This window comes from Chenopodium album, chromosome 21 (genome assembly GCF_948465745.1).
Source record: "Chenopodium album chromosome 21, dcCheAlbu1.1, whole genome shotgun sequence".
In the NCBI taxonomy this organism is placed as follows: Eukaryota; Viridiplantae; Streptophyta; class Magnoliopsida; order Caryophyllales; family Amaranthaceae; genus Chenopodium; species Chenopodium album.
Window position 1 is genome coordinate 4755759 of NC_137854.1, and position 26991 is coordinate 4782749.

The 26991-nt window shown below is 35.4% G+C and overlaps 2 protein-coding genes across 2 annotated transcripts; one reads left to right on the forward strand and one right to left on the reverse strand.

The window, feature by feature from the left end:
• The first annotated feature begins 1808 nt into the window (after positions 1 to 1808).
• LOC145602876 (uncharacterized) lies at positions 1809 to 7375 on the forward strand. Its single transcript, XM_081659030.1, has 7 exons — positions 1809 to 2099; positions 4532 to 4561; positions 4656 to 4754; positions 5563 to 5695; positions 5950 to 6250; positions 6352 to 6406; positions 6949 to 7375. Exons 1-7 carry the CDS (start codon positions 1971 to 1973, stop codon positions 7021 to 7023), a joined length of 822 nt encoding a protein of 273 aa, XP_081515156.1. The 5' UTR covers positions 1809 to 1970; the 3' UTR covers positions 7024 to 7375.
• A 611-nt stretch (positions 7376 to 7986) lies between these two features.
• Positions 7987 to 8832, reverse strand: LOC145602793 (uncharacterized). Its single transcript, XM_081658946.1, has one exon. The coding sequence runs from the start codon at positions 8702 to 8704 to the stop codon at positions 8087 to 8089; it is 618 nt and encodes a 205-aa protein (XP_081515072.1). The 5' UTR covers positions 8705 to 8832; the 3' UTR covers positions 7987 to 8086.
• Between the last annotated feature and the right edge of the window lie 18159 nt (positions 8833 to 26991).

Sequence of the window (26991 nt, forward strand, 5' to 3'; positions counted from 1 at the left end):
TATTCATGTTCATTTTTACAAAATTTATTAATTCCAATTAATGGCCCCACTAATTCTAAATAAAAAGTTTGGTAATTTAGGTGATGCATCACCATTTCTTTATCATCGTGGGGGCAAGTACATACTTTGAGTTATGTACTCCCTCTATTATTTTCTGAAAAAAATATACAATTATTTAAATTATTTTTTCGTAATTATTAAAATTGTGTATGATTTTTGACATGATAGAGTCGTGGAGGGATGCCAAACTAATAAAGTACTAATTCGTATTAATTTGTTTGGATATTCTCTATTTTTTGAGCTAATTGTAACACTTGGCAATATTATAAATTCAATGGATTTGGTTTCTTTTCAATATTTGGTATTTGTAAGAATCTATTAAGACTATTATAACTAAGGATAATGATAAACTAGTATTAAATTTGTAATATCTGTATCTGTTGTAAGTCCTTGTAACAGATTATCAGCTGGTTAGAAATGGACATAATGAATGTGATAGGATTTTTTTTTTTTTTTTAATTATTATTATTATTTGGCCTACTATACAAAATTGTTCTGTATTTTATTAGGAGTGGTACGTTGGTTAGTTTTTTCATTATGATGTTAATTAGACATTAAATCAAACCTCATTGTCAACTACCAGTGTACAAAGTATTATGGATTGGTCTTTTATATATACTCGTAACTTGATTGTTTGAAAGTTGATTAAAAATTGAAAATTGGCAATTAGTAATTTAATAGTTTATTACATCTATTATTTTTTCACTACATACCTTATTCCATATGTGGAAAGAGTAAATTATAAATAAATAATGTACAGGGTTATAAAAATATTGTCAGTAACTAATCTTGCTTTCTCTTTTTCTACTTTAGCTAATGGCAAAATTGTCATTTTACTCCATATCCCACTGCTCGCCTAACCTTATGTTATACCCTCTTTGTGTACCAAGTCGTCCAAGTATAATAAACATGATAATAGACTTGAATTTCCAATCCTAATCAAATCTTTCGATCATTTGATCTCGTCCAGGTAGGCAAATATGGAGATTTTAAATTATACTCCGTATTTTTATCTTCAATCCCAAGTTGCATTTTCCAAATAAATAGTTGGGCCATTGAGAATTTAGCCAAACCAAATTGACTTGTAAGAGGATCTAGTTCAATAGGACGCCTTCTCCTTACCTATAAAAAAGAAATTGTCCTATTGAAAACAAAGGAAGTAATATCATGCTATTAAGTTCTTTGGTTTCTTATTCCTTGTCATCTACTTACATTCAAGAATTTGTTGTGTGGTTTATATACTAGACTCAGACATACAACTTTAAGATTTAATATCAAATGTATTGCCTTGCCAGTTGCCACTAAGACTTGTCATCTCACAAGTCATGCTTTATTTTGCAAATAAATAATCAAAATGTAGTGAATGAAATGAATCAAACATATACTAAATGTGTAATAATTCGAGCAATTACTCGCCTCGAACACTAGCTATTTATTAAATGTGTAAGAGTGTGAGACTCCAAACAAATGAGTAATCATAACATTTTATTGAAAAGTATAATAAGACACACCATGACACGATCACACAGGGCTCGGATTATGCTTCTACAATTGTTGGTGACACGACGCGTAACGACCTGTAAGCCTGTAAGGCTGTAACTAGTGAGTTGAGCTGTGATCCGGGCCTAGTATATCCCAAGGCAAGTAAACTTGGCACGAGTCTTAGCACAAGACGACCCAATTGGGCTAACCCAAACCAAAAAACTGCGCAACACGGAAGCCTGAATCAAGGCAACCAAACTCCCAAAGACCTAAAGATGGCGTAAGCAAAAAAAAAAATAAAAAAAATTCCCAATTTCATACTCTGAATATCGATTTATCCAAGCAGGATTGCAGAAAAAGTTTCAATTTTTTTCATCGATTCTTTAATTAATTGATACTCCATTGATAAAAGAACAGATTTTTCATCAATGCAGGCGCTACCAAGATGCCGCAGCTTATTAATTTCGCGGAATTCGCTTAATTTTTCATCAACCCAATTTGCTTCTTTCCATTCAACTCCAATTTTCAATGAAAAATGGAAGAACAAATGGAAATCTGTAAGTTTACCCTCCTTATTTCGTAGATAATTAATTCTACAGTATTTTATTTTGTAAAATTTTATGTATTTATGTGATATCGATAATATTGTGGAGATGAATGTTTTAATTTAATTTTGATAGTGGTGCAATTAATTAGAAATTGTGTGAATTGGAAGGAGAAAGATGTAATCTTTAGTATGTGGGTAACTGGAAATTAAGATTTGAACTATTGAAATATTGTTAGCTTGATGAGTGGTATTTACTGGTAAGTTTTAGAAGTGGTGATCTATATATGGGTTGAAACCATAGAATTCTCAAATCTTAGGTAATCAGTAACTGTTACTAGCTATTTTATGGGATATGGATATTGATATGATACAGACATGAAAAAGATTGACAGTTTTGAATAATTTTCCTTACAACCAACATGTACCAGTGATTGGGAATCCGGTGCAGAACAAATTGTTCGTTTGCTTTGTGGAAGTTTCTGTGTTATATAGTAGATGACTAGGTCACAAGTTCTTATCCATTCATCTTTACATTGCTAGGAAGTGAGGTACTTTTTCACTGAACACTGCTTTATGTTGATTGGAGTGGTTTTTGGTGTATGGACGAGTAAATGGGTGATTGCTGTATTGCCTCTGTTGGAGCCGGTTGTGTCAAGATTGAGAGTTCAATTAGGACTTGGATTCATAGAAACAGAATATGATAGTTGATTAACAAGAACAGAACAGAACCAATATTTACATGGTGTGGCTAATGTGGCAATAAGCCTAAAGCCTACGCCCATCATTATTGCACCGTGAATTCTTGTTTCTTTGAATCTTGGGGACTTACATAACCTACTTACATACTGAAGCCAACTTAGCCAAGGACTTCTAATAGAAGTGTTTACTGTTCAACATAGCCCATGGGTGTCTTCTATCCAATATAATCCTTTTTGTAGTGCGAATGTTCTACAGTTGATTTGAAAATTAGCTCATGGAACTATTGAAGCCGTAAAAAGAGTTGGGATCTACTTCCCTTGCTTGTTAGTCTTGTGGCATTTTGTGTTGTGGTACTATACCTATACAAAAGCTTCCTATTCGAATTCTTATTTCCTATTTGTTTTGAGGCATATAAGTAAGGGTAATGATAAATCATGTCTATTAGTTCAATATTACAGGGAATGGGTTTGCTTTCTTAAGAATTTCATACCTCTTTCTCTTTATTCAGTTTTTCATTCTAAATTTAATTAGCAGAATCTCGAAGTAGTAATATTTCCAGGCCTGGTATAGGATATTCTCCCTGGTTTGATTCTGAGCTTGCAGCATTGGCTATTTGCTAAACTTATTGGAGGCTCTTAGCAGCACGACTATTGTCTTCCTACTTTAGGGCATCTTAAGGATCAATATCACTACTAGATTGCTCTGCACAGTCATTAGAGTTGGAGTCTTCCACTACAAAATTATTGATCAGACTGACTGCATAAGTTAACAATTATTCATGAGTTTTTTATTTTTTAATTTATTTTAAAAATGATAATGGGAGTATTTCTTTGTTGGTTGTTAATAATATTTTAGTTATTCAAGATGCATAGACTAATTTGACTCAATTTGTTAATGACTTGAGATGTGCTGAGTTGATTCAAAATGGACGAGTCAATTTGTATAGCTAACTAAGTAACTATCTGTCTCATCTCATTATCCTGCTTAGAGTCTGGAATGTTGGATACTTGGGAGAGTCGAAGTCTGTAGAGAGGGTATGCTTTTTCTTGAAAGGTACCGTAGTAATGATCTGGGTTTGAATTTTAGCTCTATAGCTCCCTAGTTGAAGTTTAACGGAAACATGGATTTGTTTGAGAGTCTGTTTGAGTTTAGCTACTACTTGTGCTATTCCTTTTCCTTGTTGAAAGCAAGTGGCAACATATATTTGGTTTTAAGCACACTTAAAGCAAGAGATAATTTTGAGGGCAGGTTTATGAGCCTAAGACGTTTCAAACTTTCAATTTATATTATTAGGTTTTTGTTTCCAATAGTGTTTCTATGCTGGAAGATGGTCATTGTTTTGCTATCAAGTCTCCTCTTCACTTTAGAGCACTGAGTTTTTAGTAAGGACTTCTTATGGAATTCTTTGAACTATACCTATCCTAGTTGTTGGGCTTTCTTTGCTTGATCTTGCATATCATGCTTTCTGTGTTTGTTTGGGGATTAGGTGATTGGATTATCATTTAATTCACTATAGAAACAACATATTCAGAATAATTCATCCAAATATTTTTTATTTGCGTGATATGTTCTTTATGCTTGTGTAAGGACCACGTTCTTAAGGTAACTTAACTCTAAACTTAAAGATAGAACTATTCTCACCTTTTTCTTTAGTGCTTTTGTATCTTTCCCCTATTGTTTATATGGTTTCAAAAGTCTTGAAAAGGTGTGTGACTAGTGTTTCTTTCCCTTGTTCCATGCCAGGACTTCAACGCAGGCCAACAACCATCTAAAGTACTTACCTCTCTTTCTTGTTTTTTCCTTTTATGTTGTCTTTCAGTTCCTCTTTTATTGCTCATGATCTCATATGATAGAACCAAAATTCCAGAATTATGCCCGATATGTGACTCGCCAAAAGCGAGCTGATGCAAAGAAGGCACTTTGGAGTCTCTTATCTGAATATGGGGAGTCAGGAACTTCTTCTCGGGTATTGCACTATCTTGTCTATTTTCATTTACAGGTCATACCGGTTTAGTTTCCCTTCAGGGACAAATTTTGCTGTATGTCTTAAGTTCTTAATTCGTAGAGACTATTAGTTGAAGCTATGGTGTCTTATAACCTCCATAGTTATTCAAATTTCAAACTGTAAGAGATTGGTTATATTTGTACTCTTATGCAGTAGATATTTGGGTGGATTATCAATTATTGGATTGGTTTATATGCATTGTCTAGTCTCCAGTGTGTGTTAGTAGATACTCTTCGAAATGCCAATTCTGTGGGATGGTGATTTGACTACATTTATAATATATCAGCAATAAGAATTTAGTAATATAACACTACGTTTGAATAGCAATAGTGAAGGCGGATGAAAAAGAGAGAAAGGATAGGTAGGTGATAGGAGGGAAAAGGTGATCTTCCACTTTCCTTCCTAATCTCTCCATGGAGGGATTTGGTTTATTGTAAGGGGAAAGAAAAATAGATCCTTCCAATTCCCTCCTTGCATGAGATATTTAAACGTAGGATGGTACATCCCTCCATTTCTCTTCTCTTCCTTTCCCTCCGTTTCTTTCTATCCAAACATAAGGAAACAACATAACTATAATGCGTATGATTTATTTTTGAACCAAGGCATTATAGGAGGAACATGTTTCCTACATTGCCTTTTTTTTTTTTTTTTTTTTTTTTTTTTTTGAAACAACCTACATTGCCTATTTTGTAAAGAAATTATTTGTAGTTTGATGCTTGATAAGCTTTGTCAGTTTTAGTAACACTTGTTTGGCAATTATATGTTTCAGAAAGATCAGCAGAAAGCATATGGAGCAAATAATTGGGACGAGGACACTGATGAAAAACCAAAAAACTCTACAAGTAAAGGACGATCGAAGTCAGACTCTCGTGCTCAAAAGATTCGCAACCATAGACTGAGACGTGAGTTTATGCTGCTTCATTGTTTTTCCTAATCTGCCATTTCTGTACAACAAATGAACAAATTGCTGTCTGATTACTGTGGATATATCTTACATTTTCCCGTCTTTCCATAGTGGCATAACATCTTTTTTCCTCCCTGGAGTACTTTGTAATTTCTCCTTTTATGTACACCTCTTGAATTATGCTCTTTGAGTTCTTTTAAGACCTTCATTACTTCATCAAAAGTCTTCTGACATAGTTGATGCTTCACTTAGGTAAGTTTCGAAAAGGATTTGCGTCTGAAGACGATGATGATCATCCTGAACATATCTTTCAAGCTTCTTTTGGAAATAGATGGTATTCATGGTCATGGGCAGGAACTTCTCATAGATCAACTCCTCCTGGTTTTGACTGGAGAGAATCATATTACAATGCAAGGGATCATCAGAAAGAATGGAAAACAGCAAACGAATCTGATTCAGAAGATGAAGCTTTTATTGTCGGTTCACGTTCAGATAGAGCTGTACTTGGTCTGCCACAAAATGGTCCTCTGAAGTTGAAAGATGTGAAAACTGCGTAAGTTCTAATGACTGGATTATCAAACTCAAATTGGTGCTGAACAGTGAATCATGGATGTTATTTACTTTCTCTCTAAAAAAACATTTCTACTCTTGCAGTTTTCACTCGTCGGCATTGAAGTGGCACCCTGATAAACATCAAGGCCCTTCACAGGTTAGCATCCAAAATTTAAATCTTTCACCCAATATTGAATACTTGAATGCACAGTTAGAATTTGCCATTAAAGAAATCAGTCACCCAGTTAAATAAATGACCAAATCTGTCATGTTAAATTTCTCAGAAGTGGCTAGAAAAAAATAATATTAGTTCTCTTGAATCACCTGATCGATGACTTGAGATTGATGTTTGTTGGAATGGTAATTTGTTCATGGGAAGCTGTGTTTCTCTAAAAGAAGTGATAATAGGAAATGGGGTTTTCTTGAAATATTACAAGGTTTTTTTTGTTTTTTATTCTATCCCCTTGTTTTTACGTGATATGTCCATGAATCGGTAATTCTGTTGTACATGTATTATTTGCTCAAGTTGTAGAAGAATTCGTACCATCACATACTGAAAAACTACCCATCACTATTTGAAGTTTTAGTAGATACGGAGTACTACATATTTCTGGGATGTTAATGATCATTAAACTCACTCATTATATTTCAAACATGACTTTGCCACTCTTTAACATGGTGACCATTAAACAAATGCAGGCCGCAGCTGAAGAAAAATTCAAATTGTGCGTGAACGCATATAAATCGTTGTCCAGTGCACTCTCGGGAGCATGAGCTGGCTGTTCTGTTTTTGAGTTCATTGTACATTACTTGTTTCTTGACATCCATGGCTATGCTTTGGGAAATAATCAGAGATGTACATTTTTTAAGGCAATAATAAGCTCTAATTTTTTCGATGTTATTCTGCTGGACAAGGACATCCCCAAATGCTGCAATCTCTATGCTCTGGCAACTCGGTTAGCTTATTGGGTGCCTTGCATCAGTTTTGAAGCGGTAATACTTCGAAATTTCCTTAAATATAGGTTATTATATCACTTGTTATTTTATTATCATAGCGCAAGTGTTTTCCATCAAAGTCGAATGTGACCTATATAATTTCTAAACGGACAATCATGAAGTTTTTTTTTGATGAATTATAAAAATATTTCTAGTGCCAAACATTATCTACGTAAATAATTGACATACCTAAAATTGACCGACCAGAATTCAACATTTATATCCTTTACTTCACAGTCACCACCACATATGACATATAATATGGTTCATTTTATTTACTGTAAAGAATAAAGATACAATAGTGAAAAATGTCCAATAATTTTACTGTAAAGAATAAAGATACAATAGTGAAAAATGTCCAATAATAGAAAATCTGAATTTTCAGTCTTTTGACTGAGAAATACTTCAATTCCATAATAAGTCCTCAAAATTTGTGCACCTTTGATTTAGGGTTGAAGAGAGAGAAAGTAGATGCAATTGATTAACAATTGACAGTAGTTATCCGTTACACCCTCAGCCTTTAATCTTAACTACACACATGCTCTCCTTCAATTCATTTTTATAGTACTGCCACTTGCATCTACCGTCGGAATCTAGTTGTCGCATTACAAGTTTAAATTATATAGAGTACTTATCAACTAACGCTACTACGGAGTACAAATTTATGAGTAACATTTAACAAATGTGTACTACTGTACTGATATCTAAACATGATTAAACAAATCATTAGCTAATAAAGAATGAGAAATTAATACTCATCTGTATTGACACTAATTTAATTACCCACTTAAGAAACAAAATCTGAATCATAATACAAAAAAATATTAATAACTTGTTTTTACTAGAAACAAAGAAGAACAACAGAGGAAGAAACCATAAAACCATAAACCAAGATTAAAAACCCAAAATAAAGTGCCCAATTTCTCTTAAACTTACCAAAATAACTCTCAGGAGGTTCTTGATAATGAATTTCAAAATCCTGCCCATTAACAAAACAACCCTCATCATCAACATTATTATTAATTACACCAAACGACGCGTGATTTCTTGCATCACTATTAATCATAGTGATCGTCTTAAGCTGCCTGAGCTTATCAGTAGCAAGACCAAGAGTAAGTTTATGACACCTTCTTTGATACTTGAAAGCATTGATGCACCTAAGAGTTTGTGCAACAGATACATAGAAGATGAGATGGGAGAAGGAAAGGAGTGAAATGGGGATCCATGAATGGCGGCATTGAAGCCGAGTGCTAAGCGAAAGCGAAGCGAAAACTAAGGAAAGGAAGAGGAAGAAATGCTGAAAGAGCTTCCAAAGTTGCTTCTTTTGGTGGTCTACTGCTCGTTTTTTTTCAAGGGTTTTTTCGAAATGAAGTTGGATTATTGTGTTTAAGGTTTGAATTGCGGTTTCTTTTGGGATTATTGTGGGTTCTTGATTGTTTTGTGCTTCGTATTCTGCCATTTTTATGGGATTTTTTTTGAAGAAAGAAAGAAAGATGAGATGGGAAGAGAGATGAGAGGTGTGCTGCTCATCTGAATAAGATGGATTTGGTTTTGTTGTTTTTTTATGAAAGTGTGGGTATTATAATATGTAACGGTAATAAAGTTGGAATCACCGTATTGTGTTGTGGGGCATACCCTTGGCTCATTTAGTCATCTAACACAGCATATTGACTATATGGCTCTTGGTTCATGTAATCATGTTGATGTAGGCTTATAAGGCTATAATCCACACTTTTTGAGGTAATTTTAAGGTTTTGGGGCCTAGTGACAAAAGTGTTGAGACCCTTGGTGATATATATCTCGAGGTCATATAATGCCGTTTGAAACCATATATGATCATTATATGTTATCATAAACGTACGTGATAGTCTTAAGTTTACGAAATCAATGCAAGGTGTGAACGGGTAAAATAACCGTTTAAGGGCATATTGGATGGTTCCACCGACCCAATTGGACACTCGGAGGGTATTAGAGACCATAGTAATCATCTTGGCATTTTTATTTCCAAGCGAAAAAAGGTTAAACAATTAAAAAAATTGAAGGCAATCCAAGCTTTTTGAGGATATTTTGAAGTTTTGGGGCCCGGTAGTGAAAAGCCTTGAGACCCTAAGAGATACATCTCGTGGTCATATAATGCTGTTTGAAACCATATATCATCATTATATGTTGTCATAAACGTCCGTGGTAGACTTGAGTTTACGAAATCGGTGTAAGTTGGGAACGGATAAAATGACCGTTTTAGGACATATTGGATGATTGCACCGACCCAATTTGTAACACCCCCAAATCTCCCTCTACGGAAATATTAGTATAATACGTATAATTATACCGTAGAGATAGACTTGTGCGTGTTACCGCCGCGTGATTACGCAAGACTACTCAAAATACTTAACTCAATAACAAAAACTTGCAGCGGAAACTCAACTTTCTTTTATTAATACTTATGAAAATAGTAACATTGTTATGAGTACTCAAAATAAACACAAGACCAACATTCCTAAACTAGGTGAAGCAAATCCCGGGACTCCCATATGCTCATTCATGACTCCACTTGAAAATAGTCAACACTGCTTACCATTACGGTAAATAGGGCGAACCAAAACAAATAGGAAATACGGATTAGCAAAATATGCTAAGTACGATAAGTGCAGGATAATGTAAACTCAATTTATTCGCAAACATGTTCTAAAACCAATTTCCAATAAATAATCCAATAATTCCAAAACTCATGATTCAAAACCAATTCCAATGATTCAACATGTAAAATAATTGATAAACCAATTCCTTTAAAAATCCAATTCCTTTTTGAACCAATTTCTTTAAATTCAATTCCTCACCCAAGTGTGCACACCCCCCAAGCTAGTCTCCTTATATTACAAGGCTATTCTTGAGGAAATACAAAGTCCATAGTCTTATCAATAAACCAAATCCGCATAGTGGGATTACCAACATGCTTATAAAGCATTAATAATAATATTTCAATGGTTCAATAAATCCAATATAATTCAAACTCCTTTTTAATAATTCCACATACTTTCAAAATCAAAACCTCTTAAATAAATACTTGAGAATAAAATCTCATATTAATAAATTTCAAAATCAATAACTCTTCCTTGAGAAACCTTTTATTTAATTCAATAAACTTTTCAAATCAATTCCTTTAAACATGATAAGTAATTCGATCAAACCATTCAAAACATGATTTAAAAATCAATCATTCAAAATACTTTTATCAATACCTCCAAACATAATTTATTTCAAAATCACAATTCAAATCAATTTAATTCAATCACCAATCATATCAAATCATATAAAACATATTATTCAAACCAATCACTTTCAAAGGTATCTAGCCACCTAACGTACCTTGATCTTTGCTTAGCAAACACACCAAAAGAACCTCAAGAATCTTGATAGAACACACCCTACAAATAAATTTAACCTTAATCAATATAAGGTTAACAAATAATTAAAAACCCCCCAACTATATGTACATGAACCTTTTAATTAATTTCTCATAAACATCATTAAAATATGATTTTATATAATTAAAAATACTCATAATAATTTTTTATAAATCCCCCATAATAATAATAATAATAATTAAATAAGAGAAGAGAAGAAGAAAAGATAAGAAAACAAGAAAGAGAGAAGTATTGGATTTGCGTTGGAAAGAATAGGCAGAACTTGCAGAGGCTATTACTCCTTTGATATAACTCTGAATTGGGTGATTCTTGAGCCTAACCTCAAGGATTTTTCGAAAGGAACAATCTTCTGTGAAACGTCAATACCCCAAAAACTGACCAGAAGTGCCCGAAAATTGGCTTCAAAGATAAACGAGATGATTTGTGTAAAATTAAGGAGAAGAAAAGAAGAGAATTGGTGTGAAGAATGTTAGAGGTATGAAGGGGTATTTCTAGGCTAGTATGAGCATGAATTATGGTAGGAAAATGTAGGAAGAACTATGGTAATTAGGGTTTAAGAGATTACTTGGAGAAGTGAATAAAGAATTAAGGAAAGTTTGGATATTAAGGTGATTGTGTATACTTAAATATGGAAGGTATGTATGTCATGAAAAATAATAAGGAAATTATAATTGCTTGGGAAATAATCAAGAGGAACAAAAGGCAAGAGAATATGATGATTGGATATTAAAAAGATGGAGAATAGAATTAAGGAAAATAGGAGATTCCCTTACTAGTATTTAGGAAGATTTTGCTCGGTTTAAGGAATAAAAATAATTGTGTAAATAATATAGAATAATTAAATAAATAATTAATTAATTAAAATACCAATTATTCACCAATAATTAACTAAGAAAATCATATTTTCTATACATAGAAAATCCAAATTTCCTAGTTAAATAAATGGGAATTTTCGGCCATAATAATTAATTTATAAAATATTATTTTTCTTAAATTAAAATATCCGAAATATGTAAATAATCCGGTTTTTAAAATAAGATAAATGGATAATAAATCTTATCCAAAATAATGATTAGTTTTCAAAATGCTTTTGGCGCCAAAATTTAAATATTAGTTTGGCTCCAAATAATAAATTTACTAAAATACCCTTTTTATAAAATAATCCTTAATTAATTAATTAGGAAAATACGGGGTATTACACAATTGGACTCCCAGAGGCTATTAGGGACCATGGTACACATCTCTGTAGTTTTTATTTCCGGGCGAAAAAAGGTCAAAAAATTACAAAATCGAAGGCTATAATCCACGCTTTTTGAGGAAATTTTGAGGTTTCGGGGCCCGATGGCAAAAAGTGTTGAGACCCTAGGGGATATATCTCGGTATCATATAATGCCGTTTGAAACCATATATTATCATTATATGTTGTCACAAACGTCCGTGGTAGACTTGAGTTTACGAAATAGGTGTAAGTTGCGAACGGGTAAAATGACCGTTTCAGGACATATTGGATGGTTTCATCGACCCAATTGGACTCCCAGAGGCTATTAGGGACCATGGTACACATCCCAGTAGTTTTTATTTCCGGGCGAAAAAAGGTAAAAAAAATTACAAAATCGAAGGCTATAATCCACGCTTTTTGAGGAAATTTTGAGGTTTCGGGGCCCGATGGCGAAAAGTGTTGAGACCTTAGAGAATATATCTCGGTGTCATATAATACCATTTGAAACCATATATGATCATTATATGTTGTCATAAACGTCCGTGGTAGGCTTGAGTTTACGAAATCACTACAAGTTGTGAACGGGTAAAATGACCGTTTAAGGGCATATTGGATGGTTCCACCGACCTAATTGGACTCCCGGAGGCTACTAGGGACCATGGTAAACATCTCGGCAGTTTTTATTTCCGGACATAAAAAGGTCAAAAAATTACAAAATCGAAGGCTATAATCCATGCCTTTTGAGGAAATTTTGTGGATTCGGGGCCCGATGGCGAAAAGTGTTGAGACCCTAGGGGATATATCTCGGTGTCATATAATGCCGTTTGAAACCATATAAAATCATTATATGTTGTCATAAACGTCCGTGGTAGGCTTGAGTTTACGAAATCACTACAAGTTGTGAATGGGTAAAATGACAGTTTAAGGGCATATTAGATGGTTCCACCGACCCAATTGGACTCCCGGAGGCTATTACGGACCATGGTAAACAACTCGGCTGTTTTTATTTCCAGGCATAAAAAGGTCAAAAAATTACAAAATCGAAAGCTATAATCCACGCTTTTTGAGGAAATTTTGAGGTTTCGGGGCCCGATGGCGAAAAGTGTTGAGACCCTAGGGGATATATCTTGGTGTTATATAAAGTCGTTTGAAACCATATATGATCATAATATGTTGTCATAAACGTCCGTGATAGGCTTGAGTTTACGAAATCGGAGTAAGTTACGAATGGGTAAAATGACCGTTTCAGGACATATTGGATGGTTTCAACGACCTAATTGGACTCCCAGAGGCTATTAGGGACCCTTGTACTAATCTCAGCAGTTTTTATTCTGGGCGAAATACGGTCTAAAAATTACAAAATCGAAGGCTATTATCCACGCTTTTTGAGGACATTTTGAGGTTTCGGGGCCCGATGGCGAAAAGTGTTGAGACCCTAGGGGATATATATCGGTGTCATATAATGCCGTTTGAAACCATATATGATCATTATATGTTGTCATAAACGTCCGTGGTAGACTTGATTTTACGAAATCGGTGTAAGTTGCGAACGGGTAAAATGACCGTTTCAGGACATATTGGATGGTTTCACCGACCTAATTGGACTCCCAGAGGCTATTAGGGACCCTTGTACTAAATCTCAGCAGTTTTTATTCTGGGCAAAAAAAGGTCTAAAAATTACAAAATCGAAGGCTATTATCCACGCTTTTTGAGAACATTTTGAGGTTTCGGGGCCCGATGGCGAAAAGTGTTGAGACCCTAGGGAATATATCTCGGTGTCATATAATGACTTTTGAAACCATATATGATCATTATATGTTGTCATAAACGTCCATGGTAGGCTTGAGTTTACGAAATCGGTGTAAGTTGCGAATGGGTAAAATGACCATTTTAGGACATATTGGTTAGTGTCACCGACTCAATTGGAATCCCAGAGGCTATTAGGGACTATGGTACACATCTCAATAGTTTTTATTTCCAGGCGAAAAAAGTTCAAAAAATTACAAAATCGAAGTCTATAATCCACACTTTTTGAGGAAATTTTGAGGTTTCGGGGCCCGATGGCAAAAAGTGTTAAGACCTTATGGGATATATCTCGGTATCATACAATGCCGTTTGAAACCATATATTATCATAATATGTTGTCACAAACGTCCGTGGTAGACTTGAGTTCACGAAATCGGTGTAAGTTGCGAACGGGTAAAATGACCGTTTTAGGACATATTGGATGGTTTCACCGACCCAATTGGACTCCCAGAGGATATTAAGGACCATGGTACACATCTCAGTAGTTTTTATTTTCGGGCGAAAAAAGGTCAAAAAATTACAAAATCGAAGACTATAATCCACGCTTTTTGAGGAAATTTTGAGGTTTCCGGGCCCGATGGCGAAAAGTGTTGAGACCCTAGGGGATATATCTCGGTGTCATAAAATGTCATTTGAAGCCATATATGATCATTATATGTTATAAACGTCCGTGATAGGCTCGAGTTTACGAAATCGGAGTAAGTTGCGAATAGGTAAAATGGCCGTTTCAACACATATTGGATGGTTTCACCAACCTAATTGGACTCCTAGAGGCTATTCGGGACCATGGTACTGATCTCAGCAATTTTTATTTCTGGACGAAAAAAGGTCTAAAAATTACAAAATCGAAGGCTATAATCCACGCTTTTTGAGGAAATTTTGAGGTTTCGGGGCATGATGGTGAAAAGTGTTGAGACCCTAGGGGACATATCTCGGTGTTATATAATGCCGTTTGAAGCCATATATGATCATTATATGTTGTCATAAACGTCCGAGGAAGACTTGAGTTTACGAAATTGGTGTAAGTTGTGAACGGGTAAAATGACCGTTTTAGTACATATTGGATGGTTTCACCGACCCAATTGGACTCCCAGAGGCTATTAGGGACAATGGTAAACATCTCGGCAGTTTTTATTTCCGGGCTTAAAATGGTCAAAAAATTACATAATCGAAGGCTATAATGTAGGAGTTTATAGGTACTACGCAGCGGATATAACATATATGAATCATATTCAATAAAGTACCTAATCCCAAGAATCACATGCATAACACACAAGACACATGATGGGCCTCTCAAAGCCCCTACATGGCCGGCCACCTAGAGAGATGAGGCCCATGATGGGCCTCGTCCTCTAATGCTCGATCTAGCCCCTTTGTGTGACCTTATAGGATCCGTCCAATTGGGCTTTGGCCTATTTTACTAGTCCAAAGATCGTAAGTACCTCTAGCTATGGCAAAACGACGACCCAAATGTCCGGACTTAATTATCTCCATAATTTGATCCAATTATATATCTAGTAATTGCACACGACGAAGACATAACTCCTTCAACCTCCCACTTGTCTGAGACAGGGGTGCAATATTCAAATTCCTTAAGTCAATGTATATGTCGATTTGATAATATGATTGCATCACATGTCGAGATCATATTAATCTACAAATCGTTTCTTGAAATCTGAGTTAGAATTACAAAACCAAATGATTACTGAGTAATGCATTTGAACGCGGCCACGTATTTTCTGAATTCTCCCTCTTCAAGCGGCCATGACACATTTCCTATTTTAATAGGTAGACTCTATCCAATCTTGTGGCAACAAGCCTCCCACTCAACTTCTGAAATAACCAGGAAACACCCTTTATAATCTCCAGTTACGGGAAGACGTTTGAATGTACCACAATTATATCATCCATTGAATGAAATCAATGTTCCACTCATGTCAAAGGAATCCACTAATATATACGGAAGCTCAATACTTGAACTTCAAAGTAGGTCAATAGTTCAATCATGCATCATTCATGCATATCCAAGTGATTGATCGAGCATCACTATGCCCCTATAGCCCATGAAACCGAGCTATCCAATCAATCTTACATGCTAGTCCATTCATTGAAATCATTTATGTCCACTTTAATGATTTCGAACTAGGAACTTAAATAATATACGGATTTTGTTCACCTGTGGAGTTTCATACACCAGGTCTCTATCTGATAGACAACCTGATGAGCCCATCAATCCATAATTATTTTGGACATTTTATTTAATTTCAAAACCATATTTAAATAAGAGAAATAATAATTTCTGTTTTAAACATAATTCTGCAAATTGATGTATTTTCTCATGTAATATGTTTCCACAAACATACACAACTTAAAATTACATAATTTGCTTCAATCCAAGACTTTAATGTGACTTTCATACCTTTGTCTATGGAAGGGGTTTAGTGATTTCTCACTCATAATAAAACTTCGCAGAATGTGACCTTCCGCCGGTCAATGATCTCATAACTGAGGCGATATTTTATATCCATTTGTTTGGATTTGTAATGTGACCCTGGCTCCTTTGTTCTTGGGTAAAGTAACCCTTTAGTCATATGACATTTTAATCCGAACTTCCTCTAAAACTATCCGACTATAGTTTAATACACATATTCTAACATTGAGCATGCAATAGTGCTCTGCTTTGAACTCTTCAAGCTCACTGTACTTCTCCATACTGACAAAATTGTGCGTCTAGATCAAAATCTAGAGTCATCTTGCCTGTTTGGAGAGAACTCGCATTCGTAAAACTTTTGACAAACTTGTTTACCTTTAACACCATAAACTAGACAAATTCCTTTAGTGCTTCTCAAGTGCTCAAGGATTTGTTCTTGGTAACTTTCTGTATGCTTATTCTGTATTTGCTTGAAACTTGCTACACATGCACAAGTCATATGTAACAACTTGCTTTGTACATTTCATGGTACATGTAATGGTCCCTTTTGCAAAAGTATTAGGTCCACTGCCTTTACAACTCAACTCAACTAGCTTTTAAGGCACTGAGTTTTACTGAGTGTAAAACCATGAAACATGGGAAGAGATCCTCTCTTAGAATCTTGCATCTTGAACTCGTCAAGAACCTTATCAACATAAGTCTCTTGATTAGGCCCAGTCATCCTTCAAGATTCACTTTGTGGATTTTGATTCCCAATATGTACTCAACATCTCCTAAGTCTCCCATATAGAAACAATCTTTCTAACCATTGCTTGACTTATTCAAGCATTGATATATCGTTTCATATGAACTGTATGTCAACTACATACTAGACTAAGAAGACCAATTGCTCCCACTAAACTTCTTGTTTCTACAAGATTTCTTTTCATTCTTCCAAGGTAATCAAACTATTTGATTTCCTAATGAATATTTCAACTCCTTAATGCTTACTTCAATCCATAAATGAATTTCTGAAGTTTGCAAAACTTTCTAGGAATTTCTGGAATTCAAAATCTTAGGTTGTATCATATACATGCCATCCATCAAGAACATTTCATGAAGGTGATTTTGATTTCCATAACTAGAAATAATCCGAATAGGCTTACATGACTAATAGGTTTGACCCTATTTGTAAGACTATCATGGACTAGCACATCTTTACAGACATGGAGTCCATTCTGGATTTCTTGGCCTTAAGCCATTTCCTGAGTTGGCACTTGTCCAAAGCTTGCTTGTAGGTATGGACTCCAACCATTCCAATAGGAAAATTTTAGAATCCACCTTTTACTAGAATTCCAACAAACTGTTTGTTTCGATCCTAAGTAACCTACGATAGGTGTGAGCGACAATAGAATTATTCTCTTCAACTCATTGAAGCATTTCATTCTAGTAGGACGATAGAAGTCTCGCTAGTTGAATTAGCTTGCTTCGACACATGTTTTATCAAATTAGCTGATTTCATGCGCATTCGTCTCTAATGTAGTGTTATCTACATCCCTTTGTTGCTCGTCTCGAATCTCATCGAGATCTAACTTTACTCCCACTTGGCTTTGTAGGAAGACATTTCTTTCTATAAAGACACTATCGTGAGCAACAAACATTTTGTTTCTACGCGATTGTAGGAATAATACCTCTGATTTAGGGTTTATTATGTCATCTTTGTAAACATTTTACATAAATTTCATATTCCCTCAATCCTGTTTAGAAAAGATTACTTTGGAACATTTCCAGTCTTTCTACTGCTTTGGTGAAGTTTCTATTTAGTATATTCGCAATTGTTGTTGTTCTAATGCATATCATCAAAACGATATTTGTAAATCATTAAATCTTGGATCGAACCATGGCAAGCAAAGTTTGATTCCTACTTTATACATACATTTTAATTGTAATGTTCCTGGATTGTGAACAAATTTAACAATTCCTTTAGATGATCATTTGTTTTGAGTTAAATATTTATTACAACAATCATATTGTGGTGCTAAATTGTTTATCTCAAACTTGATTTTACATTTCATTTTTGGAATTTTGAACATTTCAATGATTCCAACTTTTATTTCATTAAGTAATTATCGACATATTTACTTAAATGTTAATAAGAGCAATGAAATAGTTAAATCCTTTTGCTATATCTTGAACTTATGGTACACACACATCATATGTTTGTGTTCCAAAAGGTCATTTTAGCTCTTTTACCCTTTCAACTAAAAGGTAACTTGGTCATTATACCTTATCAAGCATGACTTCTAATTCTTAAGTGATTCATAATCATATAAGAGTAAGAGTCCATCCATAACTTTGGATGTGCAAATGGTTTATGTGACCTAACTTTACTTTGTTATAAGTATGTTTGCTTTGAATCATCTAAATTTACTTTTGTGATCTACATATATCAATGTCATAAATAAAATTAACTCATATCTAGCAAAATGAAAACAATTTATTACCTTGGTCATGGATCAACATTTGTCCAAGCCAAGTAAAACAAATCAGTATTCAAAACAAGAAAACCGAAATATTGTCTCATCAAAAACTGGAAATAGTTCTAAATGTCATGATAAGCTAATCAGAAATTAAAACTATGAAGCTATCTCTGGCCACTCAAATACTCCTAGTGCACCTTCAAGCTCCATCTCCATGCTAGCTTCACTTGCTTGCAGTTCTTGTGCAACATCATAATGTTAAGCACTGCAACTTGGTATCACATACCTTAGTGAAGGTTAAAATGTTTATAACATAATACCTGAGGTTGATGCTCCATTCTTCTTCTTGAGGAAATCAAGGTATTTCTGGCAATTGCGTTTCCAATGCCCCTTCTTCTTGCAGTAAAAGCATTCACTCTCACTTGCAACTTTGGGTTTTGGATTCGCCTTAGGCTTTTCAGGAGCCTTAGCAACTTGCTTGCCCTTGCTCTTGGCATTAGTCTTTTGCCCCTTCTTCTTGAACCCCTTTCCCTTTTGAATCATAAGAACTTCCTTCTTAGGTTCCTTAGGGATTTGTTTCTCAGCACTAACCAGCATTGCATGCAATTGACTCATAGTCTTTGCATTCGCAGTCATGTTAAAGTTCATGATAAACTGGTTGAAACTTTCTGGAAGTGAATGGAGAATGATGTCTGTTGCCAAATCATCACTAATTGGGTACCCCAGTTTCTCCATACTTTGAATTAGGCCGATCATTTTGAAAACATGATCATGAACTGTGGCACCCTTCTCCATTCTACAATCCATAATCTCACGATGAAGCTCATACCTTTCAACTCTAGCTTGTTTCTTAAACAAAACTTTGAGCTCTTCCATGATTGAATAGGCATCCAGGTCCTCAAAACGCTTTTGAAGACTAGGTTCCATGGTAGCAATCATTAAGCAAGTGATAGGCATAGCTCTATCATGAGCTTCCTTGTGCTTCTTGATATCTGCCGCAGTTGGATTTTCTGGCAGAGGTCCTGGTAATGGGGTATCAATGATATCCTCCTTGCCCTCAGATTTCAGAACAAGCCTTAGCATTCTTTCCCAGTTGGAAAAGTTTTCCCCTGTCAACCTATCCTTTTCAAGGAATGGTCGCAAATTGTAAACGTTGTTGTCATTGTTATTACGGCTACCCATCTATGTCAAAATAAGGCAAAGTTTAAAATTATGTTTAATAAAATTAAAGTACCATAAAACATTCATTTGGTAACTTTAAAACACTTTATTCAATAATTAAATGATCCCAATTGAATTTTAAGTGATTCCAAGATCCTTTATTTGTGCAATAATTGACCGGACTGAGGCCCTGCCATCAACCATTACATTTTCAAGGTGAGTAAACTCTTTACTGATTACAACTCTTGTAATTCTTGGTTGAATAATTAACCATCACATGTTTAATTATTACCCTTAGCTTCAAGGTTCTAAACTGATCTTTAGGTAACCTTGTTGAATATAACCAATTAAAAGTGTAGAACGTGATCTACCCCCACTTCCCCAAGATATATTATGATGCTCTGCTGAGGCCGACCCACCACAAACGATCAAGGTTTTCATCGGGTTTTTAATTGGAAAAGCTGCATCAATATTGCTGGGATCTAGATTTATTATGTTGTGATTATTTAGTGAACTCTAGCGCATCATCAAACAACATAAATAAATCTAAACATGTATAATCTACTAATGCAATAAAATATGACATAGTATGGCCCCTTAGTCCTAGGAAAACTAGAAATGAAAATGCTCCCACTTGAATCATCATGGATCTTCATCCACCTTGCTCCTTTGGGCCTTCACTTCATGGGCTTCTTTTGGGCTAACACCATTTAAATAACTATTCTATTTACATTAAATAAAAGTTATGAAAATACTCAACGGTACGCAGACCGTATTTAGATTACAAAAATACATCACGATATGCAGATCGTATTTAAGAATCTATGGGCCATACTAGTCTATATATAGCAATATAATATCATATATTAGAAAGGTGCCATATAATAATTCACTCAACATGCTTGTCTAAACTACAACATCGAATGTTCATAATAAAGTCAACGCATTTCCTAAAATATCTTATATTTTAATCATAATTAGATAATATCATATATTATTCATGACGGTTTATAAAATATCATATATTTAATTTAGTCATGAGATAGAATCAAATCATATTTTAATCTAGAAAGATAAAATCATATTTAATCTTCCATGATTATCCTAATTAATTAGGAGATTCTATCCTAATTACTAGCCAATCAAATAATTTTAAAATCAATTACATCCTAATCTAATTATGGGATAATCACATTATTTAAATCAATTATTATCCTTTTGGAATATGCTCAGAATATCCTCATCAATCTTATCCTTAATTAACCACTTTAATTTAGGATAATTATCAAAATAACAAACTAAATATGGATAATATCAAATATAACAACTTTTGAATATTTGATTTTATCCTAAAACAAAAAGATTTTATCCAAATAAAACCAACTTTATCTTTTAAAATAAAAGATCATATTTTGAAAATATTTTAACTTATCCAAAATAAAACCGATTTTATCCCAAAATAATTCGTAATTATCCTGAAATAAATTTTTAAAAAACAGAATTTTTTTTTTTTTTATATTTCCGCAACCACCACGCCGGCCACCGTGGTTGGCTAGCCGAAGCTAGCCACGGTGGCTGGCTGCCGTGACAGCAGCCACTGCCGCAAAGGGCAGCAGCGTGGAGCTGCTTTGCTGGGGCTGCAGGCCACCGTGTGTGGCCAGCCGAGGCTAGCCACGGTGGCTGGCTGCCTTGCAGCAGCCACTGCCGCGCAAGGCAGCAGCAGCACCCAGCTGGCAGCCGCGGCAGCAGCCGTGCAACGGTTGCACGCTGCTGCCCACAGCCACCCTAGACCGCCGCCCTCCCTTCCCTCCCTCTTGGACGCCACCTGGTCGGCAGCCGCCGTGGCTGCGCCACCCAGCCGCGGTTACCGGCCAAAATAAATTAAATTTTTTTTTTTGTGTTTTAATTTAATTAAAATAACATTTATCCTAATTAAATTAAATTAGTCCATAAAATTAAAATTAAATCATATTCAATTTTAAAATAGGGTTCATCATAAAATTAATCCCAATTTAATTTTAACGTTTAAAATTAAATCTATGATCATACATAAAACATTTTTATGCATGAATCAAACCAATTAAAATTATGAAACATAAAACAAATCGAATAAAACCAAAGTCAAGCACAAAAATCATATTTTAGGGCTTGAAATTTTCGAAATATAGGGTTAGGGTTTTCGAAATTTTCGAAAATATTAGGCATAATTCGGTCCTCTTTATGGCTATTTGAGCATAATTAAATCATATTTAACCGATTCCAAAAGTTTAATCACATTAAATATAATAATTGAACCATAATTAAATTAATTTCTCCCTCTTAATTGATTATAAAATTAACGTGGACATCAAATAATCGTATTATTATGATCTAGCGCGTTAATGCAAGAGGCTAACTGATACCACTGTAGGAGTTTATAGGTACTACGCAGCGGATATAACATATATGAATCATATTCAATAAAGTACCTAATCCCAAGAATCACATGCATAACACACAAGACACATAATCATACCTTTGAAGCGTGAATTCCACGAAGCTATTCGACAGGCAAATCAGGGAGAGAATAGAGCCCCAAGTGTTGCTCCTCTACTTAGTCCACGAGATTCGAACGAGCCGTCCACCAATACTAGATTGGTCGAGTGATTGAGGAAAACCGCGATCACCACCTTTTCGGACAACCGACCACCGCACGAACCACCACCACCACGAGACACCACCGTGCGCCGGGAGGAGGAGAGAGCCGTGAGAGAGGGAGTATGAGAGGGGTTGGTTTCGTGTTTGCTAATTAGGGTTTGATCTAATGATCAGTTAATTCCTTACATGCAAACCTAGGCACCTAGTCTATTTATAATCTCATTATAATTAGACTAGGGCACGAAGCCCAATAGCCTCTCAAAGCCCCTACATGGCCGGCCACCTAGAGAGATGAGGCCCATGATGGGCCTCGTCCTCTAATGCTCGATCTAGCCCCTTTGTGTGACCTTATAGGATCCGTCCAATTGGGCTTTGGCCTATTTTACTAGTCCAAAGATCGTAAGTACCTCTAGCTATGGCAAAACGACGACCCAAATGTCCGGACTTAATTATCTCCATAATTTGATCCAATTATATATCTAGTAATTGCACACGACGAAGACATAACTCCTTCATATAATCAACGCTTTTTGAGGAAATTTCGAGGTTTCGGGGCCTGATAACGAAAAATCTTGAGACCCTAGGGGATATATCTCGGTGTCATATAATGCCGTTTGAAACCATATATGATCATTATATGTTGTCATAAACGTATGTGGTAGACTTGAGTTTACGAAATCGGCGTAAGTTGCGAACGAGTAAAATGACCGTTTTAGGACATATTGGATGGTTTCACTGACCCAAATGGAATCCCAGAGGCTATTAGGGACCATGGTACACACCTCAGTAGTTTATATATCCGGGAGAAAAAAGGTAAAAAAATTATAAAATCGAAGGCTATAATCCACGCTTTTTAATGAAATTTTGAGGTTTCGGGGCCTGTTGGTGAAAAGTGTTGAGACCCTAGGGGATATATCTCGGTGTCATAAAATGTCGTTTGAAACCTTATATGATCATTATATGTTGTCATAAACGTCCGTGGTAGGCTTGAGTTTACGAAATCACTACAAGTTGTGAACGGGTAAAATGACCGTTTAAGGGCAAATTGGATGGTTCCACCGACCCAATTGGACTCCCGGAGGTTATTAGGGACCATGGTAAATATCTCGGAAGTTTTTATTTCCGGGCATAATATGGTCAAAAAATTAAAAAATCGATGCTATAATCCACGCTTTTTGAGTAAATTTTGAGGTTTCGGGGCCCGATGGCGAAAAGTGTTGAGACCCTAGGGGATATATCTCGGTATCATATAATGCCGTTTGAAACCATATATGATCATTATATGTTGTCATAAACGTCCGTGGTAGACTTGATTTTACGAAATCGGTGTAAGTTGCGAACGGATAAAATGACCGTTTCAGGACATATTGGATGGTTTCACCGACCCAATTGGACTCGTAGAGGATATTAGGGAACTATGGTACGCATCTCAGCAGTTTTTATTTTCGGGCGAAAAAAGGTCAAAAAATTACAAAATCGAAGGCTATAATCCACGCTTTTTGAGAAAATTTTGAGGTTTCGGGGCATGATGGCGAAAAGTGTTGAGACCCTAGGGTATATATCTCGGTGTCATATAATGCCGTTTGAAACCATATATGATCATTACATGTTGTCATAAACGTCCGTGGTAGACTTGAGTTTACGAAATCTGTGTAAGTTGCGAACGGGTAAAATAACCGTTTTAGGACATATTGGATGGTTTCACCGACCCAATTGGACTCCCAGAGGCTATTAGGGACCATGGTACACATCTCTGTAGTTTTTATTTCCGGGCGAAAAAAGGTAAAAAAATTACAAAATCGAAGGCTATAATCCACGCTTTTTGAGGAAATTTTGAGGTTTCGGGGCCTGATGGCGAAAAGTGTTGAGACCCTAGGGGATATATCTCGGTGTCATGTAATGCCGTTTGAAACCATATATGATCATTATATGTTGTCATAAATGTCCGTGGTAGGCTTGAGTTTACGAAATCACTACAAGTTGTGAACGAGTAAAATAACCGTTTAAGGGCATATTGGATGGTTCCACCGACCCAATTGGACTCCTGGAGGTTATTAGGGACCATGGTTAACATCTCGGCAGTTTTTATTTCCGGGCATAAAAAGGTTAAAAAATTACAAAATCGAAGGCTATAATCCACGCTTTTTTGAGGAAATTTTGAGGTTTCGGGGCCCGATGGCGAAAAGTGTAGAGACCCTAGGGGATATATCTCGGTGTCATATAATGCCGTTTGAAACCATATATGATCATAATATGTTGTCATAAATGTCCGTGATAGGCTTGAGTTTACGAAATCACTAAATGTTGTCAACGGGTGAAATGAACGTTTAAGGGCATATTGGATGTTTCTATCGACCCAATTGGACTCCTAGAAGGTATTACCATGGTAAACATCTCGGCGATTTTTATTTCCTGACGTAAAAAGGTCCAAAATTATAAAATTGATGGCTATAATTCACGCTTTTTGAGGAAATTTTAAGGTTTTGGAGCCCGGTGGCAAAAAGTCTTGAGACCTTAAGGGATATATCTCGAGGTCATATAATTCCGTTTAAAACCACATATGATCATTATATGTTGTCATAAACGTCCGTGATAGGCTTGAGTTTACGAAATCACTACAAGTTGTGAACGGGTAAAATGACCGTTTAAGGGCATATTGGATGGTTCCACCGACCCTATTGGACTCCCGGAAGCTATTAGCCTATTAGGGACCATGGTAAACATCTCGGCAGTTTTTATTTCCGGGCATATAAAGGTAAAAAAAATTACAAAATCAAAGGCTATAATCCACGCTTTTTGAGGAAATTTTGAGGTTTCCGGGCCCGACGGCAAAAAGTGTTGAGGCCTTAGGGGATATATCTCGGTGTCATATGATGCCGTTTGAAACCATATATGAACATTATATGTTGTCATAAACGTCCGTGTTAGGCTTGAGTTTGCGAAATCACTTTAAGTTGTAAACGGGTAAAACGACCGTTTAAGGGCATATTGGATGGTTCCACCGACCCAATTGGAATGTTGGAGGGTATTAGGAACCATGGTTAACATCTCGGCAATTTTAATTTCTAGGCGAAAAAAGGTCAAAAAGTTACAAAATTGAAGGCTTTAATCCACGCTTTTTAAGGAAATTTTGAGGTTTTGAGGCCCGGATATGTGTAAATAGAGAACAAAAGGTATACAAGCTGAATCGGATTATGGGTTTACATATTTGTACCAGTATATAAGTTGAACAAAAGGCATATAAATTTAATTAAACCTTCCATGACTCGGGTACAATATCTAATTGGGTCGGGTACTAGTTCGGGTTCAGATTGTTGTTGGGTCGGATTAAATCGGTTGACGGTTACTCTCAGGTCGGGAGCAGGTTCAGGTTCAGGTTCAGGCCTAAAAGTATTGGATCAAATCGGTTGTCGGTTATGGTCTGGTTCAAGTCGGGTTCAAGGTCATGTACTAGTTTTACCCAATTGTCCGGGTACAGGTTGGGTTCAGATCATTGCCGGTTCAGGTCAAGTTCTCGGGTCGGGTCAGTTTTTGACAGCTTTAAATGTAGCCTTGGACATCCCAGAGCATTCGGGCCACCGGGTGGGGGTGCTTGTTGATGTAGTGCCACTTGGTTTTCCTCATTTCATCGGGTAATTGGATTTACCTTTAAGAAAAACTGAGGATGTATTAGTATTTGGTATCTAGCTATATGAAGTTGTTCTTAAAAAAAGTTGGTTATTTGGTCCTTGTTATGTAGATTAATGGAAAATATATGTATGAATACACAAACAATTTTGTTATTTTTGAAATAAGAATGTGCAGAGTATTACTTTAGATACTGCATCTATAGTTGTAAAACATTTCTACTCCAACAAATGTTTTTTTTTTTTTTCAATACAAATTGTAACTTAAAATAGTGATGCAATAGAATTTGTAACTGTTTCTGAAGTGAAGGGAGTATACTATTGAATGATGTGAACTTCAAATTCATTATCCTATATCATTATTCATTATTATTCATGATAACATTCCTTGGAATGATGCAATATTAATTATTGATGATAAATCTAACATAATAGACTTGATGGTCCATAAAAAAATGATGGGGCCTAGTAAGTGAGCCAAAGAAGAAAATCTTCCAGTCAACTTGATATTGATGTGGTGAAGGGCCAGTAAAGTCCAAGACCATATGGACCAAACCCACTGGCCTGGTCCATTAGTCCTTTTCATGCTAGAGGTCTCTTAAGTACTCTATATGAAGCTGTTCAAGACTAGTGTCTCATTTTACATTTTCCTTTTGCCTTGCATTAGTCGCATCGTGTGCGACGATCCTTTTTATTTTGAAGTTTCTTTAAAGATTAATGTATATGACTTTTTACGGTTATCAAGATGTAGCTTATGTCATATATATCTCAATATCCTTGCGTGTAATTATTATAAAGGTTGTATCTCACATTACCTTATTACATTGCTGAAAAAGCCAACTAAAAGATGTTCTTCATAGAGCAATAATTCCACAACAAATTACAAGTATAACGTAAAACAATTTATGCATAACATTATGTAATGTACAACATTCTGGTCACAATTAATAAGGCACTCAACGGGGGTAGCTCATCTCATCAA